The sequence below is a fragment of the Pyrus communis genome, chromosome 17 (assembly GCF_041283825.1).
Source record: "Pyrus communis isolate YQ-2024b chromosome 17, ASM4128382v1, whole genome shotgun sequence".
NCBI lineage: Eukaryota > Viridiplantae > Streptophyta > Magnoliopsida > Rosales > Rosaceae > Pyrus > Pyrus communis.
The window spans coordinates 3,293,656-3,316,252 of record NC_142581.1 but is presented as its reverse complement, the minus strand read 5'-3'; the positions used below and the strand labels follow the sequence as shown (position 1 = coordinate 3,316,252).

General features: G+C 35.4%; 2 protein-coding genes and 2 pseudogenes across 2 annotated transcripts; 1 reads left to right on the top strand and 3 right to left on the bottom strand.

The window, feature by feature from the left end:
• Positions 1–2,900: 2,900 nt before the first annotated feature.
• On the bottom strand, positions 2,901–4,565 carry LOC148689260 (pentatricopeptide repeat-containing protein At2g20540 pseudogene; annotated as a pseudogene).
• A 6,631-nt stretch (positions 4,566–11,196) lies between these two features.
• On the top strand, positions 11,197–16,474 carry LOC148689259 (uncharacterized). The gene is made up of 6 exons (XM_088689866.1): positions 11,197–11,664; positions 11,764–11,913; positions 14,301–14,414; positions 14,688–14,741; positions 14,858–15,312; positions 15,680–16,474. Exons 1-6 carry the CDS (start codon positions 11,364–11,366, stop codon positions 16,304–16,306), a joined length of 1,701 nt encoding a protein of 566 aa, XP_088545992.1. The 5' UTR covers positions 11,197–11,363; the 3' UTR covers positions 16,307–16,474.
• Positions 16,475–17,230: 756 nt separating this feature from the next.
• Positions 17,231–19,032, bottom strand: LOC137749145 (pentatricopeptide repeat-containing protein At2g20540 pseudogene; annotated as a pseudogene).
• Positions 19,033–19,396: 364 nt separating this feature from the next.
• LOC137708740 (transmembrane emp24 domain-containing protein p24delta9) lies at positions 19,397–21,934 on the bottom strand. Its single transcript, XM_068447888.2, has 4 exons — positions 21,552–21,934; positions 21,045–21,254; positions 20,394–20,470; positions 19,397–19,813 (listed from the first exon to the last, which is right to left on the bottom strand). The coding sequence occupies exons 1-4, from the start codon at positions 21,753–21,755 to the stop codon at positions 19,669–19,671; spliced, it is 636 nt and encodes a 211-aa protein (XP_068303989.2). The 5' UTR covers positions 21,756–21,934; the 3' UTR covers positions 19,397–19,668.
• Positions 21,935–22,597: the final 663 nt, after the last annotated feature.

Genomic DNA, 22,597 nt, shown 5'->3' with positions numbered 1-22,597 from the left:
GAAGTACAATGGTTCAAGGTGACTATTTACCTATCTTTCTATATATGCTTATATTTACGAAATATTTTTCCCATATGTTGTTTATGTATATTTTGTGGCTATAATTTTACTCTCATTTTCTCCAACTTCTTAACATATTTATGTTATTTTATTTATTGAATTTCATAGAAAAGAAGGAAAAAAAAAAGAAAAAGAGAGAGAATGTAGAAATTACTCTTTAAAAATACAAAAATCAAAACAAAAAGGTTGTCGACATGCACAAGCATAATGGGAAAAAATTTGAAATTAAACATATTTAACTATTGATTTTGGATTTTGTGGTGTCTCAAACGACAAAAGTTCGAGGATTTATATGAAGAGATAATGATTTTAGAGTCATATCCCTAATTTTGTTGCCAAAAATGTAGGAGGTGGAGAAAGTTGCAGATCCCAAGGATTGTGAATCTGAAAACAAAAATAATAAGACACCACGAAAATTATTTACGGAGAATCACAAAGAATTGGCGAAAGCGGCAGAAAAATCAATAAAGGGAACAACAACTTCTTGTACAGTTGTAGGTGCTCTTATTGTCACCATAATGTTTGCTGCAGCATTCACAGTTCCTGATGGAAATAAAGGAACGACAAGTCATCCTACATTCTTAACTAATAAGGTATTTACAACTTTTATAGTTTCGGATGTAATCTCACTCTTTTCTTCAACAACTTCGGTTACCATGTTTTTGGGCATTCTCACGTCACGTTATTCTGAAGATGATTTCTACAAATCTTTGCCTATAAAAATGATGATAGGCCTTGTCACCCTCTTTTTATCTATCGCCACCTTGATGATTGTCTTTTCTTGTGGCCTTTACATTATGCTTGACGGAAAATCATCAATTATTATTCCAAGCATTTTGCTTGCTGGTGTTCCAGTTACCTCATTCATTGGGATGCAATTTCCGTTGTTTATTGAGTTATACATTTCTACTTTTGGAGGGGGAATATTTGATAGGATCTAGAAAAAATTGTTTTTGAATTCCTATGTTATCTTTAGTTGGGTTTGAATTTGATACTTTTTTAATAAACTTGTAAAAGGAAGCCAATGTATGCTCTTTCTATTTGGCTAATTATGTATGCACTTTTTATTTGGTCAATTATGTATTCGCTTTCAATCCCCAAAGAAATTCCAAGTTCTGTATATATTTTTTACTTTTGTTTTTTGGTGAATTTCTAATTTTAGCTTGTTTCTAATACAAGCTCTGTATATAGGCTCAATCTTTTGGTCGATAAAATAAATTCACTAAAGCAAGCCCAAGAGAAGGAAACGAACAACCATATTTGTTTATGTGATAATTCCGTCTCACAATTTATAATTTATTTATTTCACACCTAGAACTTGATGATTACTTGAATTTGAAAGAAATATATCCTCCATAGTCAAAATATACAAACCCTAAATTCTTTCACCGTGACCAATTATCTTATGAGTTTTAAGGTCTTCAAATACGTGGGGTAGAAGTGAGCGGAACAATGTATGGCGATATGATTTTTAGCACCTGCATAATTAGGTTAAACTCACATAGAAATACTTGCAAGAGAAAAAAATTTGTTGTAGAATAAACAGACCAAGTAAGGTCATTCTTCTCAATGACTGGTATGAATAATCACTAACTACTAAATACAAAATTTAAGAAAAGTTGGAATACCAAATGCGAATAAGTTAAAGTATTGAGATCAACAATAATGAAACCAAGCAAACAATGATATAACAATCGGTTTTAGAGAATCAAGGTTAAGAAATACTAGGGTTTACCCGAAATTCTTTCATACATTTTGCATAATCGCATTAGTATTTGCAAAATTTGAGAAGAATGTGATTGACGATCGTGTTAGTGTCGTGATATTTCGACTCGAAAACTGACGAGAGATCGAGTAACAAAGTATGAAGACAAAGCCACCTACTAGTATTTGTGTCAAGTTGATGAGTTTTGTAGTCTTGACGAAAGATAATGTGCTTCTTGCAAGAAGCAATTAAAGTGCTTTTTTAGGATTCACTTCAATTTTTACTAAGAATTTGTTTCAAAAACATTTTCATTAAAAGCGTGTTTCCAGTCATTTTAAAAAAATCATTCCAAACGAGCCCTATCTCGCTCAATTCTCTATGTTTTAGACACTTTTTTCTCCCTTTCGGTTGTAGTCTCTATTATCATTAATCTATAATTGATTTTCCTAAATTTAAAAAAATAAATTAAAAATAAATAAAAAACACATGTTTCTCCAAAAAATTAATGAATCGTATGAACTAAAAAAAGCACCAAAATGGTCATTTAATAATTTGGTATTTTAATTCCCTATTGACAAACACTTTGAGGTAGACCTGTAAACGGGTAGGGTTTATTAGATTTGGGTTAGGTTCAATCCGACCCATTAAGTTAACGGGTCACTTGAACCCAACCTGTTAAGCTAACGGACCCGTTAACAATTATTATTATTATTATTATTATTATTTTGCATAGAGTTTATTTTTTGTTGTTAAGACTTTACTGAAATTACTAAAACATCTTCAACTAACGGGTGCTAACGGGTTGACCCAAAGTGACCCGTTATTTAACGGGTTCACCTAACAACCCGACCCATTAAGCATCCATCCAATTACTAATTTTAAAGGGTCGGGTCAGATCGAGTTAACGGGTTGGGTCCAAAATGCCAAGTCTACCCTGAGGTTTATGAGGTTTCACAAAATGCCCTCAAGTTTCAAAAATTACACGAATACCCCTTGAGGCTTCAAATTTGTTTCACATAACACCTTTCCACAAGATAATACAATTGGAAGTCTGATTAGATTCATTTTCTATGATAACATAAAAGCGTGACTCAGAGCATTCTGAACGCCAGTAGAACATTCAACGGAAACCATATTATCCCACCCAGCTGCATTCGGGAGTTTTACTAGCACCGTTAACTTTCATGCTCTGCCTCATCGCATTTGCTTTCATTGTCCTTCCGGCTGCGACGGAAATATCACGAAGGAGAATGTAGTACCCGCCTTCACCTGGTTTCAACTCTAACAGCCTATTCACGACCCTCTTACCCATATTAGCATCCTCGTAAGTTCTACAAGCTGCAAGCAGTGTTCCCCAAACAACATTGTTGCACAGAATTGGCATACTACTAATCAATCTGTATGCTTCCTCCAACTGTCCTGCCTTCCCTAACATATCAACCATGCAATCGTAATGCTCAATTCATGCCTCGATTTTATAGTTTGTTTGCATTCTCTCGAATAGTCTGATCCCTTCGTCTACCAATCCCTTGTGTGTATACGCAACTAAAAGGGCCAAAAATGTGACCCCATCTGGTGCAACACCAGCAGTAGTCATGCACTCAAACAAACCAAACGCATCATCAGCATTGCCATGGTCTGCGCATGCTGAAATCATCGAATTCCAAGTGACCAAACTCTTTCGGCTCATCTTATCAAACACTTGCCATGCTCGATCCATGCATCCACACTTTGCATACATGTCAATTAGGGCATCGCAAAGAGACAACATCTACGAAAACCCATTGTCATCAACATATTGGTGGATGCATATCCTCGTTTCCACATCTCCCGAATCTGCACAAGCTGAGATTACACTCACCATCGTGACTTCATCGAGCATCACTCCCTCACGATTCATCTCCCAAAACAAATCAAGCGCTTCTCTCGAATACTTTGCTTGGGAATACGCAGAGATTATAGCAGTCCAAGAAACCATATCCCTCTCAGGCATCTCATCAAACACCTGCCGTGAAAACTCCAATTCCCCCGCTCTCGCAAGCGCAATAACCAAACCCGACCATGAAGCGACATCAGGAGCCACAACCTCATCGAAAACTAGCCTCGCCGCAACCAGTTTCTCTCTCGCCCCATATATATGAATCAATGCGTTTTGTAAAAGAAGGATGCATCCAAGTGTTCTTCCACAAAGAAATTTAGTGTTATACTAAACTTCAACCAAACATTATCACTATGGCCTCGTTTATCAAAAATGTTTTTCTGGTTGTGATTCTAGTGTTGTTCTTAACTATGTGCGATGCTGAAGTCGACTCCACTATCACAATGACTAATTATTTGGGTGCAGAGTTGACCGTTCACTGTAAATCTGGAGACGATGATTTTGGTTTGCATGTGGTACCTGTTCAAGATGCCTATGAATTTTCATTTGGTACCCATGCTTTTGGGCGTACACTATTCTTCTGTTCTAGGCACCTATCAAATTGATGTACCAAAAATATTGTCTGTTGGTGAATGTCTGCGTATGGGTGATTCTGATAGAGACATTGAATGGATCTTTGACAATGGTGTTTCCTTCCAAGCTACATCCAAACGGGAGTTCTTCAGTACATACGAAGAAGGTGACTTTGGCATAGTGAAGATGGGGAATGAAAGCTAATCTAAAATTCTTGGAATTGGTGATATTTGCCTAAGAACTAATCTTGGCTGGCAATTGATGTTGAAAGATGTGAGACATATTCCTGATATACGTCTCAATTTGATATCCATCGGTACCCTTGATCGACAAGGTTATTATCACCATATTGGCGAAGGAAAATTGAAGCTTATTAAAGGCTTAATGGCGGTAGCAAGAGCACGACTTTGTTGTACGTTGTACTGGTCAAATGCTAAGGTTTTGAAAGGTGAGTTGAATGCTGTGAAGGATTCATCTATAAACTTATGGCATAAGAGGCTAGGCCACATGAGCGAGAAAGGCCTACAAGTTCGGGCAAAGAAGGTTTTTCACATTCCCTTTGCCAAAGGTACGTCATTAAACTCTTGTGAGCATTGTTTATTCGGTAAACAAAGAAGAGTTAGTTTTTCTGTTCCATCTACAAAGAAGAGAAGTTTGTTAGATCTTATTTATTCAAATGTGTGTGGTCCCATAGAAGTTGAGTCACTTGGAAGAAATATTTTGTCACTTATATTGATGATGCTTCAAGAAAGGTCTGGGTGTTTTTGTTGAAATCCAAAGACCAGGTGTTTCAGACATGCTAGGAGTTCCATGCCATGGTAGAGAGGGAAACTGGGAAACCTCTCAAGTGCCTTCGTAGCGACAACGGCGGCCAGTACACATCTCACCAGTTTAGAGAGTATTGTGCGAAACATGGCATACGTCATGAGAAGACAGTTCCTGGAATTCCATAACATAATGGTGTTGCTGAGAGAATGAACCGAACCATGATGGAGAAAGTCAGGTGTATGCTGAGGACTGCAAAGTTGTCTAACTAGTTCTGGGGTGAAGCTGTAAGACACCCTGCTATTTGATCAATCGATCTCCATTAGTATTATTAGGTCTTGATGTTCGAGAGAGAGTATGGATTGGTAATGATGTGTCTTACTCTCATCTGAAGGTGTTTGGTTGCAAAGCTTTTGTGCATGTGCCCAAAAAGCAGAGATCGAAGTTAGACTACAAAGTTACACCGTGCATCTTTCTTGGTTATGGTGGTGAAGATTTTGGTTACAGATTATGGGACCAATACCAGATGAAGTTTATCAGAAGCAGAGATGTGGTCTTTTATGAAGACCAAACAATTGGGGATTCGGATAAAGAGGCACAACCAGATGACGCAGTCAGAGAAGTTGATCCATTAGCTTCAGATAAAGAAAGTCACGGTGACATCCCTGAAGCAACTGCCAATGAAGTACCTGTAGACCCAGATAATGCTGATCAGGAGGAGCCTGGTCAAGGTGAGCCAGATCATGAAATTGCTGATCAGGGGGAGCTTGAAAAGAAAATTCAAGGGGAACCCAATCAGGGGGAGCCTCCAGCCCCGCAAGAGAATGAAGACCAGGTTAGAAGATCCAGCAAAAGTCGAAAACTGTCTACCAAGTATTCTTCATCAGAGTATATCATGTTGACTAATTATGGAGAGCCCGAAACTTATGTTGACTTATTATGAAGAGCAATTTCAGAATTTCTGTAAGTTTTCTAGTTTAGTGTTAGTTCATACTTATTTTTAGTGTTAGTTCATACTTATTTATTGTTAATTTGTTAGGATTTTTAGTTTTAGTTTTAGTTTTTTTTTTTAATTTTATTTTAAGAATACTAATTAAAAACAAAAGGATGAATAGTGAATACATATATGTAAGGGTCTTTGATAAAAAGTCAAACAATCACACATTAACGAGTTTTAAACTAAGTTCAGCCTTATTCATTGTTAATTCTTAGGATTTTTTCATATCTATTTTAGTGTTAGTTCATACATATTTATTGTTGATTCGTTAGGATTTTCTGATATTACTTGGATTGTGTTACAGTGTTTTTTTTTTTTTTTTTTTTTTTGGGGTCAAAGATTGTGTTATAGTGTTAGTTCATGCATATTTTTTTAGTTTCATTAATTGATATAGATTTTATTATTAATTGATATGCTAGGGGGAAAATTGGCTATTTATAAAATTTTAGGGGGTTAATCGGCTAAAATTAAAGTTCAAAGGGAAATTGACCAATTATAAAAGTTCTGAAGGGTAAGTGTTTGATTTTATTGCATAAGCTTTTCACCTATGACTCTGTGCCATCTCCTTCCCCCAAAGTAAAGCGCTTAACCTCTGAAACCTCCTCTGTCATCGGCCTTTTTGCTCAGGCTTGAGGTCGGCAACAACCTAGCCCTCCCTTCCTCATCCTCCTCTATCCTCCTCCTTCGTCCACCTTATATTTTCATCCCTTTCGTCTATCTCTTCCTTTTTTTTGCTCTTCCTCCTCTTCCCTTTTCTCCACCCTTGTTTCCCTTCTTTCTCCCCTTCTTTACTTCTCTGTCATCCCGATTTCCCCATCATCCCTTTCTCCTCCAGCTCCACCACAATTTTTCCCTCTCCAAGCCACCATGGTTGGAGATTTAGTTTACCTATTTATGCTTTTAGCTTTTGTTTGCTTTCTATTTGAGCATTTTGTGTCTCAGGTTGCTCTAAGCTTGGTCTCAGTATTCCCTGAGTTTATCTCAGATCTGTTTTCTTTGCCTTGTTCCTCTCCAATCATCACTCCTTACTGTGAATCTCCTACCATCTACCCTTGCTACTTCATAGAATTTAAAGTGCTTTTTGCACTATTTGGTAGGATTATGGGAGCGCTTCTAATGCGGGTAGCTTGCCTACCCCCATTTTCCATTCATCCTTTTGGTTCTTTGGCCCTTTTCTGGGTGGTGGTGATGGATCCGCAGTGGTGATGCGGCTGTGTTGGTGGAGGTGGATGTCTATGGTTTTCGATTTGGTTGCTACTATGGGCTGCTCACTTTGGGCCCTTCTCATTGTAATTTTCATTTATGGTGTTGGGCTTTTGCTTGGCTTTTCTGGACTCTCTTTTAGAGTTGTTCTTACCTTGTATTAGCTTTCTCTTTAATGAATTTTACTTTGTTTGTCCAAAAATAATAATAAATAAAAAATAAAAGTTCTGAAGGCTAATTGGCTAAAATTAAAACTCAGTTAGTCAAGGGTTTTTTTATTGACACCTCATAAATTGTTGATTACACCCCATTTAAAATTTTAATACTGAATTAATAAAATGTAGAAATGAAATGACTATTTACGCCTAAAATTTAAGACTTTGATTTCTTAACAAACCCCACAAATCCAACGTGAGATCAAACTTACACGCCAAAATATTTTTCTTGGAGCTCTTAAATTAACTTTACTCTCAGGCTTTTTTTTTTTTTTTCCTCTAACTGTAACTGATTCGCACTTTGACACGAAGCATTAAATTTTGTGCTAGGATTACCAATTACTACCATGTAAATATTAACAATAGAAAGTTTGATCGGTTAAATGTTTGCCACATCCACTGCAAAATATCTGCTTATTAGAGAAAGATAATATGTATTCATGCCAGATTTATAGGGCCGGACTTTTCCCAGGACTTTTACTCTTATATATGAATGAACAAAGATATGTACTTATATCCACTACTATAGTTTTGAAGCAGAGTCGTGGAAGAAGGGTTGTGGCAGTTCTGCAGGTTGCGTCGTAGAGAAAATTTTTGTTTTTGTTTTATTGTTTTTCATATTTATGTGGGAGTGGAGTATGAGGGTATTTTAGGAAATTAATATGGGCGTATTAAGACAATTTTTCTTTTAAAAAGTAAGTATGGGGTGTATTTAGTATATGGGGTTTAGTTAACAATTTGTGAGATGTTAATAAAACAACCCATAGTAAATATCTTCTAAACTGCACAATTTGTGGGGTGTTAATAAAACACCCAAGCACAAAAGGTGGCTCCGCCCTTATTAGATACTTTGTATGTTGACATATTGCATCTAAATGAATATATATTTAAGTACATAATTCATTTATAGTAATTTGTTTTAGTATTTTTAGGTGATTTAAAACAATTTTGGTACATCAGATTATATTTAGGTGATTTAAACAATTTTGGTACATCAAATTATTATATATTTAAGTACCTAAATTTTCCTTTATCGGGAGATTTTGGATGCGATCCCTAACTACCAATGTTCTTTGATTGAAACCTTTGTGATTTTCAGTTTTTTTATTGAAATTCCTGACATTAATGAAATGTTGTATTTCTATGTAAGTAATTATATTTTAAATTAAAAATGAAATTTGTAGTTATTTATATTAATGAGATTTTAAATAAAACCCGTAATTTATGAAATTCAAAATATCAAAAATAAATTATACTCTCTAATATATTGTATATATATGCATGGGTACATTCATCAAAACGAACCAAAAAATTATTGTACCAAAACATGGATACCTTTCAAAAACACAAAAATAAATAAATAAATAAATAATATTAGGCTTAATAACATTATTAAATTTCTTCTATTAAACTTGACATTGATACATTCTTAAATCAACGAAATATAATGTACCCATATAAGTTTAAAAAATGAATTACAAAAAAGATTGAATGAATTTTATATAAAAAAAATGGGTACGTTTTATATTAAAAAAGGGGTACATGTTACATATAACAAATGTGTATATTTAAGAACGGGTACATCTAAGATTAGAAAAAATTGAAAAATTATATGAATGGGTACATATAAGATTAAAAAATTGAAAACTTATTCTAATTTTATTTTTAATATTTTGGAAATGTTTTGAATTGAAAATTAATTAGGAGTTTAATAAGGGTGTGAGTATTAAAACACTAAATCAATTACTAATTTTATAAAAAAAAAAATTATGTAACTGACATGTAATTCACTAATGCATAAATGCTAGGGACTTTGATCAAAATCTAAAAGATTTGATAATACAATTAAACATTTGATAGCTGTCATTTTAAAATACAATTAAACATTTGATAGCTGTCATTTTAATTTAATAATCACGAACACCTCGTGAGGTTTAATTGCAACCATATACATATAAAATGACAGCTATCAAATGTTCATCCTCGAGTTTAATTGCTATAATTCCAAACAACTGAGAAGTGAGTAATGTAAAATCAACAAGCCACAGCGTAAATAAAGTTTGAGGAGTTTCCGGATTTTTCATTTTAGAAAAGCATGAAGAATACTGAGACTAAAATGCTTGAGGTTAATTAAAGCAACAAAACCTTGGGAGTTTGTGGAAATCATGTACCATCAGAATGAGATTGTAGCATAGCAACAAAGTTTACGAGAGTGTCTAGTAATATTTACAAGAACAATATTTACAAGAGCCTTGGAGTGAAAGGCAAGATACAATCAAGATCAGGAAGATTTTCTTTCCCGATTTAGTACTGATTGGCCTCTTCATTAAGTCCTAATCCTAGCTGGAAACTGACACGGACATTGCCAAATCGATCGACTCTTACAAATTACATCTCTTTCTCTCCCTCTTACAAACTGATATAGCATTGATGATGATGATGATGATGATGAAATGACGTTGCTTTCGTCAATTCTATGACGTTCTCCCCTCCATCAATCGCATTTAAACTTTAATTAAAAAATTCATCCATTTGCCGAAGTCTTTTTTTATTGCTCTCAAGTGTATGTTTCGCCAAGTCTTTTTTTAATTGCTCATTTGCATCTTTCTTGGTAATTTACGAAGTCTTTTTTCTTTAATCAATTCTATGTTTCCAAGTCTTTTTTAATTGGTCATTTGTATCTATAAATGAAAAGTTTGGCTACTTTCTATGTACACATGCAAAGGAATTACCAATTAGAAAGCTCATAGCGCTAGCTGCTTCCGCCGCCTCTTTTGAAGATTTCCCCAACTCAAATTGTGAGTGTAGTAGTTGGACTTTGTTTTTTTTCTTTTTCGTTGCTTTTTTCACACATATGCTCGATTATTGACATAAAATATCGTTGGATAAATAGGCAGATTGAACATGGCAACTACAGTTGTTCATACAGTTCTTAACCGTAAGAACTATGATGATTGGAGTTATCAAATTGAGACCTACATGTTGGCCAAAGATCTTTTGGATGTTTTACATCAAGTACCTCCTATTACAGAAAATGAAGAAGTTAGTAAGGCTTGGAAGAAGAAGGATGCCAAGGCCTTATACGCAATCTGGAATTCTTGCGGGGATGATACTTATAGTCTTATCAAGAGAGCAACCACGGCCAAACAAGCATGGAATGCTTTGTCAGATGAATTGAAGAAGCCAAGTGAACCATCAGATGAAAATGGTACGTATATCCATGAAAATTTGAAGGAAATAAATATACGGCAATGGTTGTACAGTTGTAGGTGATCTATGATTCTATATATTTTAATTTAAATGAGGAATATTTTGCAATTATTTTCACACTCATAAGCATTTGTATGAAGGGAAAAGAAAAAAAAAAATATTCAGAATTGAACGATAACATCTATCATCTTAACATCAAAGTTTTCATTTTCAGAAAAGAAGTCAGTTCTTCATGCGTATCCACCTCCGATTGATCATGGTACTACGCCACCGTTGGCAAGGAAAAGTTGGACTGAAGGTATCCTCACAAATTCAGACTCCTATATAATTCTATTTAATAGTAATTGATGATAAACTTTTAAGTCCACTATGACTAATCACTAACATCTCCAATAGATCTCGGTGATGTTAATAAGGATTGGAATCTCCCTTGTATATTTATATATTGTATATTATTTTATTATATTTCCAATTGTAGGATTATTTTGTTATATTTTTCGTAAAATTTTCCACTTGTCAAATTGTATTAAATTATTTTTATACAAGTATGGGAAATTTAGCAATTAACAAACATGGCATGCAGAACGTGACCCAACTTTCGCCGAATATGTGAAGTCTGATGATTGGGGTAATGTGATCAACTGTCTTCGCAAAAATAGCCAGGCAGGAAGTGAAACACTTCCGTTTGTGCGAAGTGGTACAGTTCTTCACTACGCAATCCAGAAGAACTGCAGCGTGCGCATTATACAACAGTTGATGGAGAAAATGGAAGAGGAACACTTGGATATAACAGACGATGATGGTTTAACAGCTCTTCATCTTTTAATAAGAGATTATCCAGAAAGGTTTGAAATAGCTGAAAGCATGGTTAAAAAGAACAACCGATTTGTTACCAATTCACCTCCTTTGTTCCTGGTGCCTTTTGTGGTAGAGGCCCAAGAGAAGCCAAATGGGGAAATGATGGCTCGCTCTCTCTATTCCCTCACTCCAGACGAAGCACTAGAAGTTTCCTATGCCGCTCGACTTATTACTCTCGGTTTTAATTTCAACAGACCTGGTACAACTTTTCCCCTATGTTTTTTTTTTTTTTTTTTTTTGTCACAAATTTTATCAGTATACTTATAGTGTTCTTTTTTCACGTTTCTATGATATGTAGATATTGCGTTGGATTTAATTCAACATTATCCAAAATTGGCCATGGCTATAGACTGCAATGGGAATATCCCCTTAGTAACATTGGCCAATAAACGTCTTGCGTTCCAAAGTGGAAGCCGCCTCAGTCTATGGGAAAAATTTATCTATTTTGGTTAGTCAATTTTCTTTTTATTTTCTCTTTATATTTTTTTCTTTCTAAAAGATAAAACTTGATATAAGTCAAATTTTGTGAGTCACTATTAGGATTAGTCCACTTTACGTGACATTTGTCCAATGACTAAGATGACACATCATCATACTTTTATTTTTATACCAAAGTACCCCTAAGATTGTAAATAGTTATAAATATGTAAATGCACATAATCTTTAAAACACTACAATGTCATACACAAACTTGTGTATTAGTTGCAATTTCATGCATCTGTTTGTCAAACCGTTAATTTGACCGTTAAATGATGATGCTTTAAAGATGATGTATGAGGTTGTAATTGCACTCAAATTTAAGAATGCAAAATTTAATTTACCCTTTTTTTAATTGTATTACAGACTAATTGTACTTTATCTCCTTATATCACATGTTTTTTTAGTAAGAGCACTTCTAGCATGTTCGAATCCCCTAGGGGATTGGTTGTAAAGTCCCCTCCCCCACCCAAAAAACTCCTCTAGCCCAATTCAATCCAATGGGGCTCGGAGCCCAGTTGGTCATCCAGGCAGAAATCGACAGCCCCAGCCCCAGGGGCAGTGACACAAGGTTGACATCATGGGGATGTCAGCCACTATTTTTTCTATAAACACTTACCATGTTCTTCCACCTCAAATACTTTCAAACAATCTTTTATTATTATCTGAAATTAAAAATAAAATTATTTATTATTATTTTATAAAATAAAAATACTAATATTTTAATACGAATTGTCTGGGCTATTTAGTTTAGGGGTGGAGACTGGAGATGCACTTGGACATTTACTGTTCACTACAAGCAGTTACTATTCACTAAAGGGATTGAGTTGCCTATAATCAAGGGGGCTATCAACGTTGGAAATGCTCTAATCCATATTAAAGCCAGAATAAAATTCTAAAGAAAGATTAACATCAAGCAACATGGTCTTCAAAAACAAATCCTAGTCATTTCGTATTTAAGAAGTTATATATGAAAAGAATAATACTTGCATTCTCCATTAAGGACATGAGCTCATTTTTCCACTTGCAAATAACATATCTTCACCGTAGAAATTTTATAATCGAAACCGTTCTATTTATTAATCTTTATTTGAAAATCATCTTTACAAAAAAATCATTCAAATTGAAGATTGTTTAGTCATCTAAATATATTAAATAAATAGATGGTATATCATTGATATGTTACTTAGTACCTATACCGTTAATTTATTTGATACATTTGTAAGACGCCACGATCTCCCATTTGAATGTTTTTTTGTAGGGATAATCTTCAAATAAAAATTAAAAATTAAAAATTTGAACAGTTTTGATTATGAAATTTCTACAATAAAAATATGTTATTTTCAAGTGTGAAAATGAGCTCATCCCCAAGAAAAAATGTAATAGATGCATGCCTAAGTAACAAATGGTTGAGGTGAAAAGAAAAAGATAATTAAGTGTGATGTTGTTGTTAATTGATTCTCTCTCATCATGGTAAAGAAAAATAATTTAACTTAATTAAGTAATACAACTTACCATTTATTCTTTCTTTAATATCTCCGTTGAATCCAGAACTGTTTAAGAAATTTTTCTATAATCTTACCCCTTTTTTTTAAAGGTACTGTAGAATGCATAGCTATATATATATATACATGATATATTTACACTAAGGAGCGGGGTGAATAAATTGGTTATGAACCCACCATTTATAAAATTTGAACCTAAAACTTTTTACATACAAGCGAAAAAAAAAAAATCACTAGATAGTAACACTAAATAACAACTGATAGCTAATTAAGAAAATTCATTGTTATATGTTTGGTTTGAGGGCTGAGTTCTTTGGAAATGTTTAACACTGCTGGAATGGTTAAAGTAATCACTCTTAAGGGTTATATGTTTGGTTTGTGACAGTGTACGATGTGCAGTAATAAACATTAAAGGCTTATTTACGACAACTACTCTTGAAACTCAAAGGCAGGTTCACTTTGCTTTAGGAAGTTTAAAATCATGTCACGTAACTCATTGAAACTCAAATTTAGTGAGACACTTTACGCCAGGCCATCAAAATCCGTTAACATATCTGTAAAAAATGTTGGCATGACATGCGTGAGACCCCACTTATCTTGAATTGTAAGCATGAGGACCAAAAAATAATAAAAGATTAGTTTTCAAAAAATGTTAGACATTTAATCTAAGGTTAGAAAGGTTGTCACTCCGACAGAGGTCTCAATGGGTGCAAATAGGTTGGGTTCCATGACACAATTCACTAAAAGAACGGGTTTGACAAGAAAATGACACAAACACAACTTAACATAAAAATATTTCTTAAACAAATAGTTCATTGAATTAATGATTGGACTTGTATTCTTATCTTAATAGGTATATGCATAAAACCTCTTCCTCTTATCAGTAATCAAATGCTCTCAAACAAAGAAGAGAATCAAGGGCCTCTCTCAGACCAAAAAGAGAATCAAGGACATCTCATTTCCTCAGGTATTTTACATGTCTGTAATTCAATTTGATTTTTAATAGAGGTAGGCTCATTGATACAAATTTAACTCATTTTAATTAGAAAGATAGTACAAATGTGATATATAAAATATAATAAAATTAACATGTTCGTAATAAAATATAAAAAAAAAAACAAAGCAATACACAATACACATACTATGACAAAAACCAACATAGTACGAAGAAGGACCATTTATGGTAAATAAAATGGTTTTTATTTTTGTCATCAAATTTGACTTGTAAGTTGTAATGCAGGAATGGGTTTATTCCAAGGACTTGCGACGAAACTCCCAACATGTTTGTGTTCGGGTAGGCCACATATATATATTCATATCGTTAATTGATTTATTTTTATGATTGTTTTATCAATAATAAATTATATTTTAATATAATTGTAATTTGTATTTGTTTTTTGGTGAACCTAGGAATCAATCGTATATATAAGATGAAACTGATGCATGAGCAGGTTCAACAGTTTTTACCTCACATGTGTAAAGCAAGTAAAGAAATTCTAACAGCGAAGAAAGGAAGTACGGGTTATTATAAAAGAAAGAAATTGGAAGAAGCACTGTTAGTGGCAGTAGAACAAGGGCATGTGGAGTATATTACTCATTTCTTTGAAGATTTCTCATATCCCGTACATTACACGAATGATAAACGCCAAAGCCTGTACCAAATTGCCGCTGAATGCCGTCACCACAAAGTTTATAATCTTATATATGCCCTCTCTCACTCTGATAGAATACAGGAAATAGTGGGGACGAAAGATATGTTTGGCAATAATATGCTACATACGGTAGCAAGTATTACCCCATTGTCACAAATTTATCACATTCAGGGTGCAGCTTTACAAATGCAAAGAGAACTACAATGGTTCAAGGTGACTATTTATCTATCTATCTATATGCTTGTATTTATGAAATATTTTGCTTATACGTTGTTTATACATATATATATATATATATGGCTATAAGTTTAGTCTCATTTTCTCCTACTCCTTCACATATTTTTGTTACTTTATTTATTCAATTTTAAAAAAAATACAGAAATTACTCTCTTTAAATATAAAAAAATAAAAACAAAAAGAAAACATTATTATTAACTACGTACTATACTATCATCCTACGTATTTTTAACTAATGATTTTGGGTCATGTGGTGTTTCAAACGACAAATGTGTAAGGATTTTATATGAAGAGATACGGGTTTCATAGTTACATCATAAATTATTTTTTGCAAAAAATGCAGGAGGTGGAGAGTGTTGCAAACCCCAAAGATTGTGAAGCTGTAAACAAAAAGAATATGACACCGCGAGAAGTATTTATAGAGAATCACAAAGAAATGTGGAAAGAGGCAGAAAATTCAATGAAGGAAACAGCAACTTCTTGTACAGTTGTAGGTGCTCTTATTGTCACCATAATGTTTGCTGCAGTATTCACAGTTCCTGGTGGAAATAATGGAGATACAGGTCTTCCGACATTCGTAACTAAAAAGGTATTCATAGCATTTGTATTTTCAGATGCAATCTCACTTTTTTCTTCCACAACCTCGATTATTATGTTTTTGGGGATTCTCACATCACGTTATTCTCAAGATGATTTTTACAAATCTTTGCCCACAAAAATGATGATAGGCCTTTTCACCCTACTTTTATCTATTGCCTCCATGATGATTGTCTTTTCTTGTGCCCTTTACATTATGTTTGACGGGAAACTATCAATTGTTATCGCAAGCATTTTGATTGCTAGTGTTCCAGTTACCTCCTTCATCTGGATACAATTTCCGTTACTTGTTGACATATTTATTTCTACGTATGGACCAAGAATGTTTGGTGAGAACAAAACAACGTGGTTTAGATTCCTATGTGATCTTTAGTTAGGTTTGGATTTTCTACATTTTAAGAAACATGTAAAGAGAAGCCAATGTATGGGCTTTCTATTTGGCTAATTATGTTTGGGTTTTCTAGTTGGTCATTATGTATCTCTTTTGATCCTAAAAGAAAATTCCAAGTTCAATTTATATTTTTGAGTTTTGTTTTTGGGTGCATTTATATTTTGAGTTAGTTACTAAGACAAGCTCTCTATATAGGCTCAATTTTTTTGTCGGTAAAATGAATTCATTGAAGCAAGCCAAAAGGAGGAAACGTACAACAATGTTTGTTTGTGTGATAATTTCATCCCGAAATAAGTTATTTATTTATTTTACACTTAGAACTTGATGATTACTTGAATCTGAAAGAACTATATCCTCTATAGTCAAAATATACAAACCTTAAATTCTTTCACCATGACCAATTATCTTATGAGTTTTAAGGTCTTGAAAATAACAATAGGTGAGGTAGAAGTGAGCGAAACAATGTAAGGTGATAGGATTTTTAGCACCTGCATAATTAGGTTAAAATCACATAGAAATACTTGCAAGAGGACAATGTTAATGTAGTATAAACTCCTCAAGTAATGTCATTCTTCTCAATAACTGATATAAATAATTTGTGCTAAAAAAAATTCTTAATCAACCATTCAATACAAAATTTAAGAAAGTTGAAATTGTGAATTAAAATACCAAATGCGAATAAGTAAATGTATTGAGATCAACAATAATGAAAACAAGCAAACAATAACCGGTTTTAGAGAATCAATGTTAAGAAACACAAGTATTTAGCCGTCACCGTTAACAATCTTACGTAGCCCTACTAATTACTTATAAGTTAACACATGCAATTTTGAAGATTAAGTCTTCCTAATACGTATTCTACTTATGGCATCCAAGTTAGAATGTATATCTAACATACAATCCGTCTGTTACATTCAGATCAAATATAAATATGCAAGACTCATGAAGTCTTGTGAATACCATGCTTAACATACAATTCTCAAGCACAAGAAGCATTGACCAATTTCAGGGTGGCAACCAACATAAATTGCATCCAATCACATGTCTAAACATACTAATGGTAACTAGACATTAAGATATGACAATTACATAAAAGCATGACTGAGCAATTCCGAACGCTGATAGAGCATTCAACGGAAACCTTATGCTCCCACCCAGCTGCATCCGGGAGTCTTACTAGCACCGTTAACATTCATGCGTCGCCTCATCGCATTTGCTTCCGTTGTCCTTCCGGCCGTGACATAAATATCACGAAGGAGAATGTAGTACCCGCCTTCATCTGGTTTCAACTCTAACAGCCTATTCACGACCCTCTCGCCCATACCAGCATCCCCATAAGTTCTGCAAGCTGCAAGCAGTGTTCCCCAAACAACATCGTTGCCCGGGATTGGCATATTACTAATCAATCCGTATGCTTCCTCCAACCGTGCAACCGTAATGCTCAATTCGCGCCTTGATTCTATAGTCTGTTTGTATTCTCTCGAATAGTCTGAGCCCTTCATCTACCAATCCCTTGCGTGTCTCCGAAACTAAAAGGGCTAAAAATGTGACCCCATCCGGTGCAACACCAGCAGCAGTCATGCACTCAAACAAACCAAACGCATCGTCGGCATTGCCATGGTTTGCACATGCTGAAATCATCGAATTCCAAGTGACCAAGCTCTTCTGGCTCATCTTATCAAACACTTGCCACGCTCGCTCCATGCATCCACACTTCGCGTACATGTCAATCAGCGCATTGCAGAGCGAAACCATCCACAAAAACCCATTGCCATCAATATATTGGTGGATGCATACCCCCGTTTCCACATCTCCGGAAGCCGCACAAGCTGAGATTACACTCACCATCGTGACTTCATCGGGCATCACTCCCTCACGATTCATCTCCCAAAACAAATCAAGCGCTTCTCTCGAATACTTTGCTTGGGAATACGCAGAGATCATAGCAGTCCAAGAAACCACATCCCTCTCAGGCATCTCATCAAACACCTGCCGTGCAAACTCCAATTCCCCCGCTCTCACATGCGCAATAACCAAACCCGACCACGAAACGACGTCATGAGCCACTGCTTCATCGAAAACTCGCCTCACCGCAACCGGTATCCCTCTCGCCCCATATATGTGAATCAATGCGTTCTGTACAAACAAATGCGCGCAAAACCCAAACTTCAACGCAATCCCATGAATCTCATCGGAGCCGCATCAATTTTCATTCTTGACGGCGATTTCAGCACAAACGTGAAGGTAAACTCATCTGGGTCGACGCAGTTCAGCCTCATCTGGTTGAAAAGAACCACCGATTGCGACGGAGACGAGCTTTTAGAGTAGCCCCGGATGAGGGTGTTGTAGAAGAAAGTGTTTGGTTGGGGCATTTGATCGAACAGGCGGTGAGCGTAGCTTAAGTCACCGGAGGGCGAGATGGCGGCGAAGCGGAACATCTTGGCGAGGACGATGGCGTGGTGCTGGAGGTTTGTGACGACCGCGCGGCCGTGTATTTGCTTGAGGTGTGTCATGGAGAGGCAGTTCTGGGCCATGTAGGCCAGGCTGAAGCTCAGTCTTGCTTGCCATTGTTGCTGCCCTGGCAGCGGCATAGGTTCGTTGGTCACTGACACATTGGTCCAGTTTTATTAACGGTATTTTGAACTTTGTAGTGTGGAAATTGGAACCGAATTTTTTATATCTTCGTTACTTCAATTTGACAGAGTGAGTTGCTATTGACGCTCGAAAATGTACCGTATAACTTAAAGATTGATGCTTTTATCATGCACTTGTAAAACCATAATCAAGAAATTTACTTAATAAGTGCACAATAACATTTTGAAAGGGTCAATAGCAACTCCTGGTAAAACGACTTCGATCTTTATAAATTGGAATCAAACTCATGCAGCGAGCCAGAATATATAAGACGTATAGAGTTGAGTTCATTTATTGAGTTTAACATATGAATCTCATGAGTTGATTCTCGTATCATATGACTCTCACAACTATAGAGCTCACGTTCATACATAAAGTCATAAACAATGTTATAGAAATCAAACTCGACAACATACTTCCTACGTACGAGAATCGAAGTGACATAAACTAATGTTTTTTATACAACGATATATAAAATTTCCCAATGATGTTGATGAAGTCAGTCAGTTTCCTGGCTCTGGAAAAAGTACAGAAACCAGTTTCAACAAAACAAACAAAAACTTTGATAGGATTCCTTCCTAGAAGCTAACCTCTCGGCAGAACAAATCAATGCCCAAAGTATATAATTAGGCATCAAAATACAGGGAACAAAAAATTGTGTGCGTATGTAACTGCAGAAATAAATTTGAAAAAATAAGTACAAAGTGGAACTAGAGGAGCTTCTTCCTCTCAAAGAACATCTTGAGATGCCATAGTTGCAAACCAGCCACTGACAGGCATACAAAAAGCGAAAGCCCGCTAAAAACCGCCATCTTGGAGTTAGTTGATCGATTAAGTTGTTGCATTCCTTCCTCCCTGAAGTACGGGAACGGCCAAAAGTAGGATATAAGAGATAAGGGAGGGAACAAATAAGGTTCAATATTTTGGCAGAAAGCTGCATACGAGTTTACATTTTAATATGCCTCCAACTTAATATGTCCTCCTCAGATTTCAAACGGTATCACTTTAAAGGCAAAGGAAGACGATTAACAAAAGAAGGAGGAATACAGAGCAAAGACAATAAACAAAACACAAAAGATCCCAACAACTAAAGTCTTCGCTACGAAAAAATAATACTAAAACCTCAATTATCGTACTCATATCGGAATCAAAATAAGAATCATCTCATACATAAAGATATGGCAAAAGTCAAAAGGGGTAAACAAATTAATTAAGACAAATAATTAGTAATCTGTCAAGAAAAGGAATACTAAACTTAACATCCCCAGCACTATTTAAAATTACATACATAGAGTAAAGCAGCACGTTTCATACTTTTGCAGAGAAAGTTTTAACTCAAGCATGCGTGTGGAGTATAATGCGGCATCATATCAAATTGTGAAACCGAGCCACATGTACAGAAACTATTTAAGCACAAGATGTATTGATTTGGTACCTTTCACGAAGATAAAACATCTCATCATGAATGGATGACACAGTATCGTACAATTTTTTCAGCTCAAGTTCCATCGTCTAGCACAAGGAACAAAAATAATATCAGCACAAGACATAAAACCATATCTTTTGATCAATATACTCTAATCTACAGAAAAAAATAAAATACCAATTAATGAGAATCATAAGAACAAGGATATATGACATATCATTGTTCAAATATGATTAGGCTGCTACTTATTTTTTGTCCAATAACAGAACTTAGTATGTACGGTAAGTTTTGGATGTTGCGTGATTTTCATATTTCGATATCCATTCATAATGCTTTAAGGATGCCAACTCCATAAATACGAGCCTTTGAAGCCCACAAGAGACAGGCTGATTGTTTTTACATTAAAAGAAGAGTTCTAAAGTTTATTCTTAATTCCTTGGTACTTCTTGTGAATCTAACAAGTTTTAGAAGGCCTACATTCTTCGTATTATACATTCGTAATCAACAAGCATTTGTATTCCTGTTTTAGGTTCTCTAACATCACATTTCCTCATATAAGCATCAATCATGAAAGAGTCAAGTTTACGCTCATGCCGGAATTCACAAAAGAGGCATAAACGCACAAAAAATGCATCAAGGTGCAATCAAAATAGTGCTTACTTCAATTTGCCCTTTCTTGGCAACCTTGGACCAGTCCTTAGCAGCAACACCAGTTTTCCAGTCAAAATCAATCGTCACCGTCGTCGAGGGCTTATGATCCGACACCCAAAAGCAAGCTGAATAATCACCAGTCTCTGCAGCAGTAAACGCAAAATTACCCGACTCCACATGATCCCCGTAGTGATAATTACTTCCATAAGGTGAGGTCACCTGTTACAAACCAACAACACCACCAGATAAAATCTCCAAACTGCTTCCAAAAAATCCAACTTTACATCGCAAATCATCAAACCCAATTTACAGAAATCCAAATTCGAAATCAATGCTTTGCCTAACCATTAAAACTTCATCTGAAAAATTCAATCTTTTCGCCACATTCGACTCCGAAACAGATTCGAAACAAGATTAAACACAAAACCCAATTGTAAAATTGGTAAGTAAAGAAAACCCAGATCATATTTTCAGATATGGAAACAGACCCGGATACAGAAATGGTTTGGAGATTACCCTGATAGTCAGCTTATGCGAATCAGGTATAGGAAATCCCTCCTTGGGGTTGACGACGGCGTACTTGCCGACCGTCATGGAGCTGCTTTTAATGTCGTCTGAGATGCACTTGGTGGCGCCCGATTGGAGGTCGAACCGCATGGAATGCGCCACCGTCGACATCAACCCCAGAATAAGAATTATACGAAAATTGATTCGGGACATTTTGTGCGAGAAAGAGAATCCCCGGCGGTGGGTGGTGGCTCCGATGGAGGAATTTGGAAGATTTTTGGTCGGAATTTTTTAGCCACTCTCCAAACAGTGGTGGAGATCCGTTTTGTTTGTTAACGTCATGGGTTTCTGAGAGTAAAACGCTCTTTTGGTATTATGGAACCAATCAGGTGCCGACATGTCAGCTCATTTTGGTTCCCTTTTAGTGGTACCAAAATTAAATTGAGTTTTATGAAAGATAATGTTAGAGATACTATCTAATTAAATTATAGGCTAAATTACATTTTATTATATTAGGATTGTGGTCTATTATAACCTCATGTAACATGTTCAAAAAATTTTACTTTCATACCTCACGTTCTATTTTATTTCAATATAATTCATCCGTGACATTTTTCATCCATTGGTCCATTTAAAGCTGACGTCGCTGCCACATTTGTGCCACGTGGTTGCCAAATTTATGCTGGCAAAAAAAATAATTTTTTATGCATTAAAAATATTATAGTAATTTATCCTAAAAAATAAAAAATAAAATAAAAATAAAGAACTTGAAAACCCAGAAACCCATTCCCCCTGACCTAAACCTCACCTCTAACTCACCGGCTCACGCTTTCCGCTTAGCTCAACTCGTCCAAATATTCCGCTGCCAACGGCTTGGTCTCGCCAGACAACGACGACCTCTAGTACGAGCTCTTCCATGGCTTCTCACAGTAGCGTCACCGAAGAGGATTGCCGATGTTCGTCACGTTACTTGTGGATTTCGTGGGGTCATAGGGCGCAAGCCAGAGGCCCAAGGCCATGGTTGAGTCGTTGAAGGCCGGAGTGGAAGGCGTGGT

What these genes read in the sequence shown, in the direction of transcription:
- LOC148689259 (XM_088689866.1), top strand. Translation starts at nt 11,364, where the DNA reads ATGGAGAAAATGGAAGAGGAACACTTGGATATAACAGACGATGATGGT. An exon ending in AGGACATCTCATTTCCTCAG is followed by an intron (nt 14,415 to 14,687) that starts GTATTTTACATG and finishes GTTGTAATGCAG; the next exon opens with GAATGGGTTTATTCCAAGGA. An exon ending in CCCAACATGTTTGTGTTCGG is followed by an intron (nt 14,742 to 14,857) that starts GTAGGCCACATA and finishes TGGTGAACCTAG; the next exon opens with GAATCAATCGTATATATAAG.
- LOC137708740 (XM_068447888.2), bottom strand. Translation starts at nt 21,755, where the DNA reads ATGTCCCGAATCAATTTTCGTATAATTCTTATTCTGGGGTTGATGTCG. An exon ending in CGCATAAGCTGACTATCAGG is followed by an intron (nt 21,255 to 21,551) that starts GTAATCTCCAAA and finishes GGTTTGTAACAG; the next exon opens with GTGACCTCACCTTATGGAAG. An exon ending in CCAAGAAAGGGCAAATTGAA is followed by an intron (nt 20,471 to 21,044) that starts GTAAGCACTATT and finishes TCCTTGTGCTAG; the next exon opens with ACGATGGAACTTGAGCTGAA.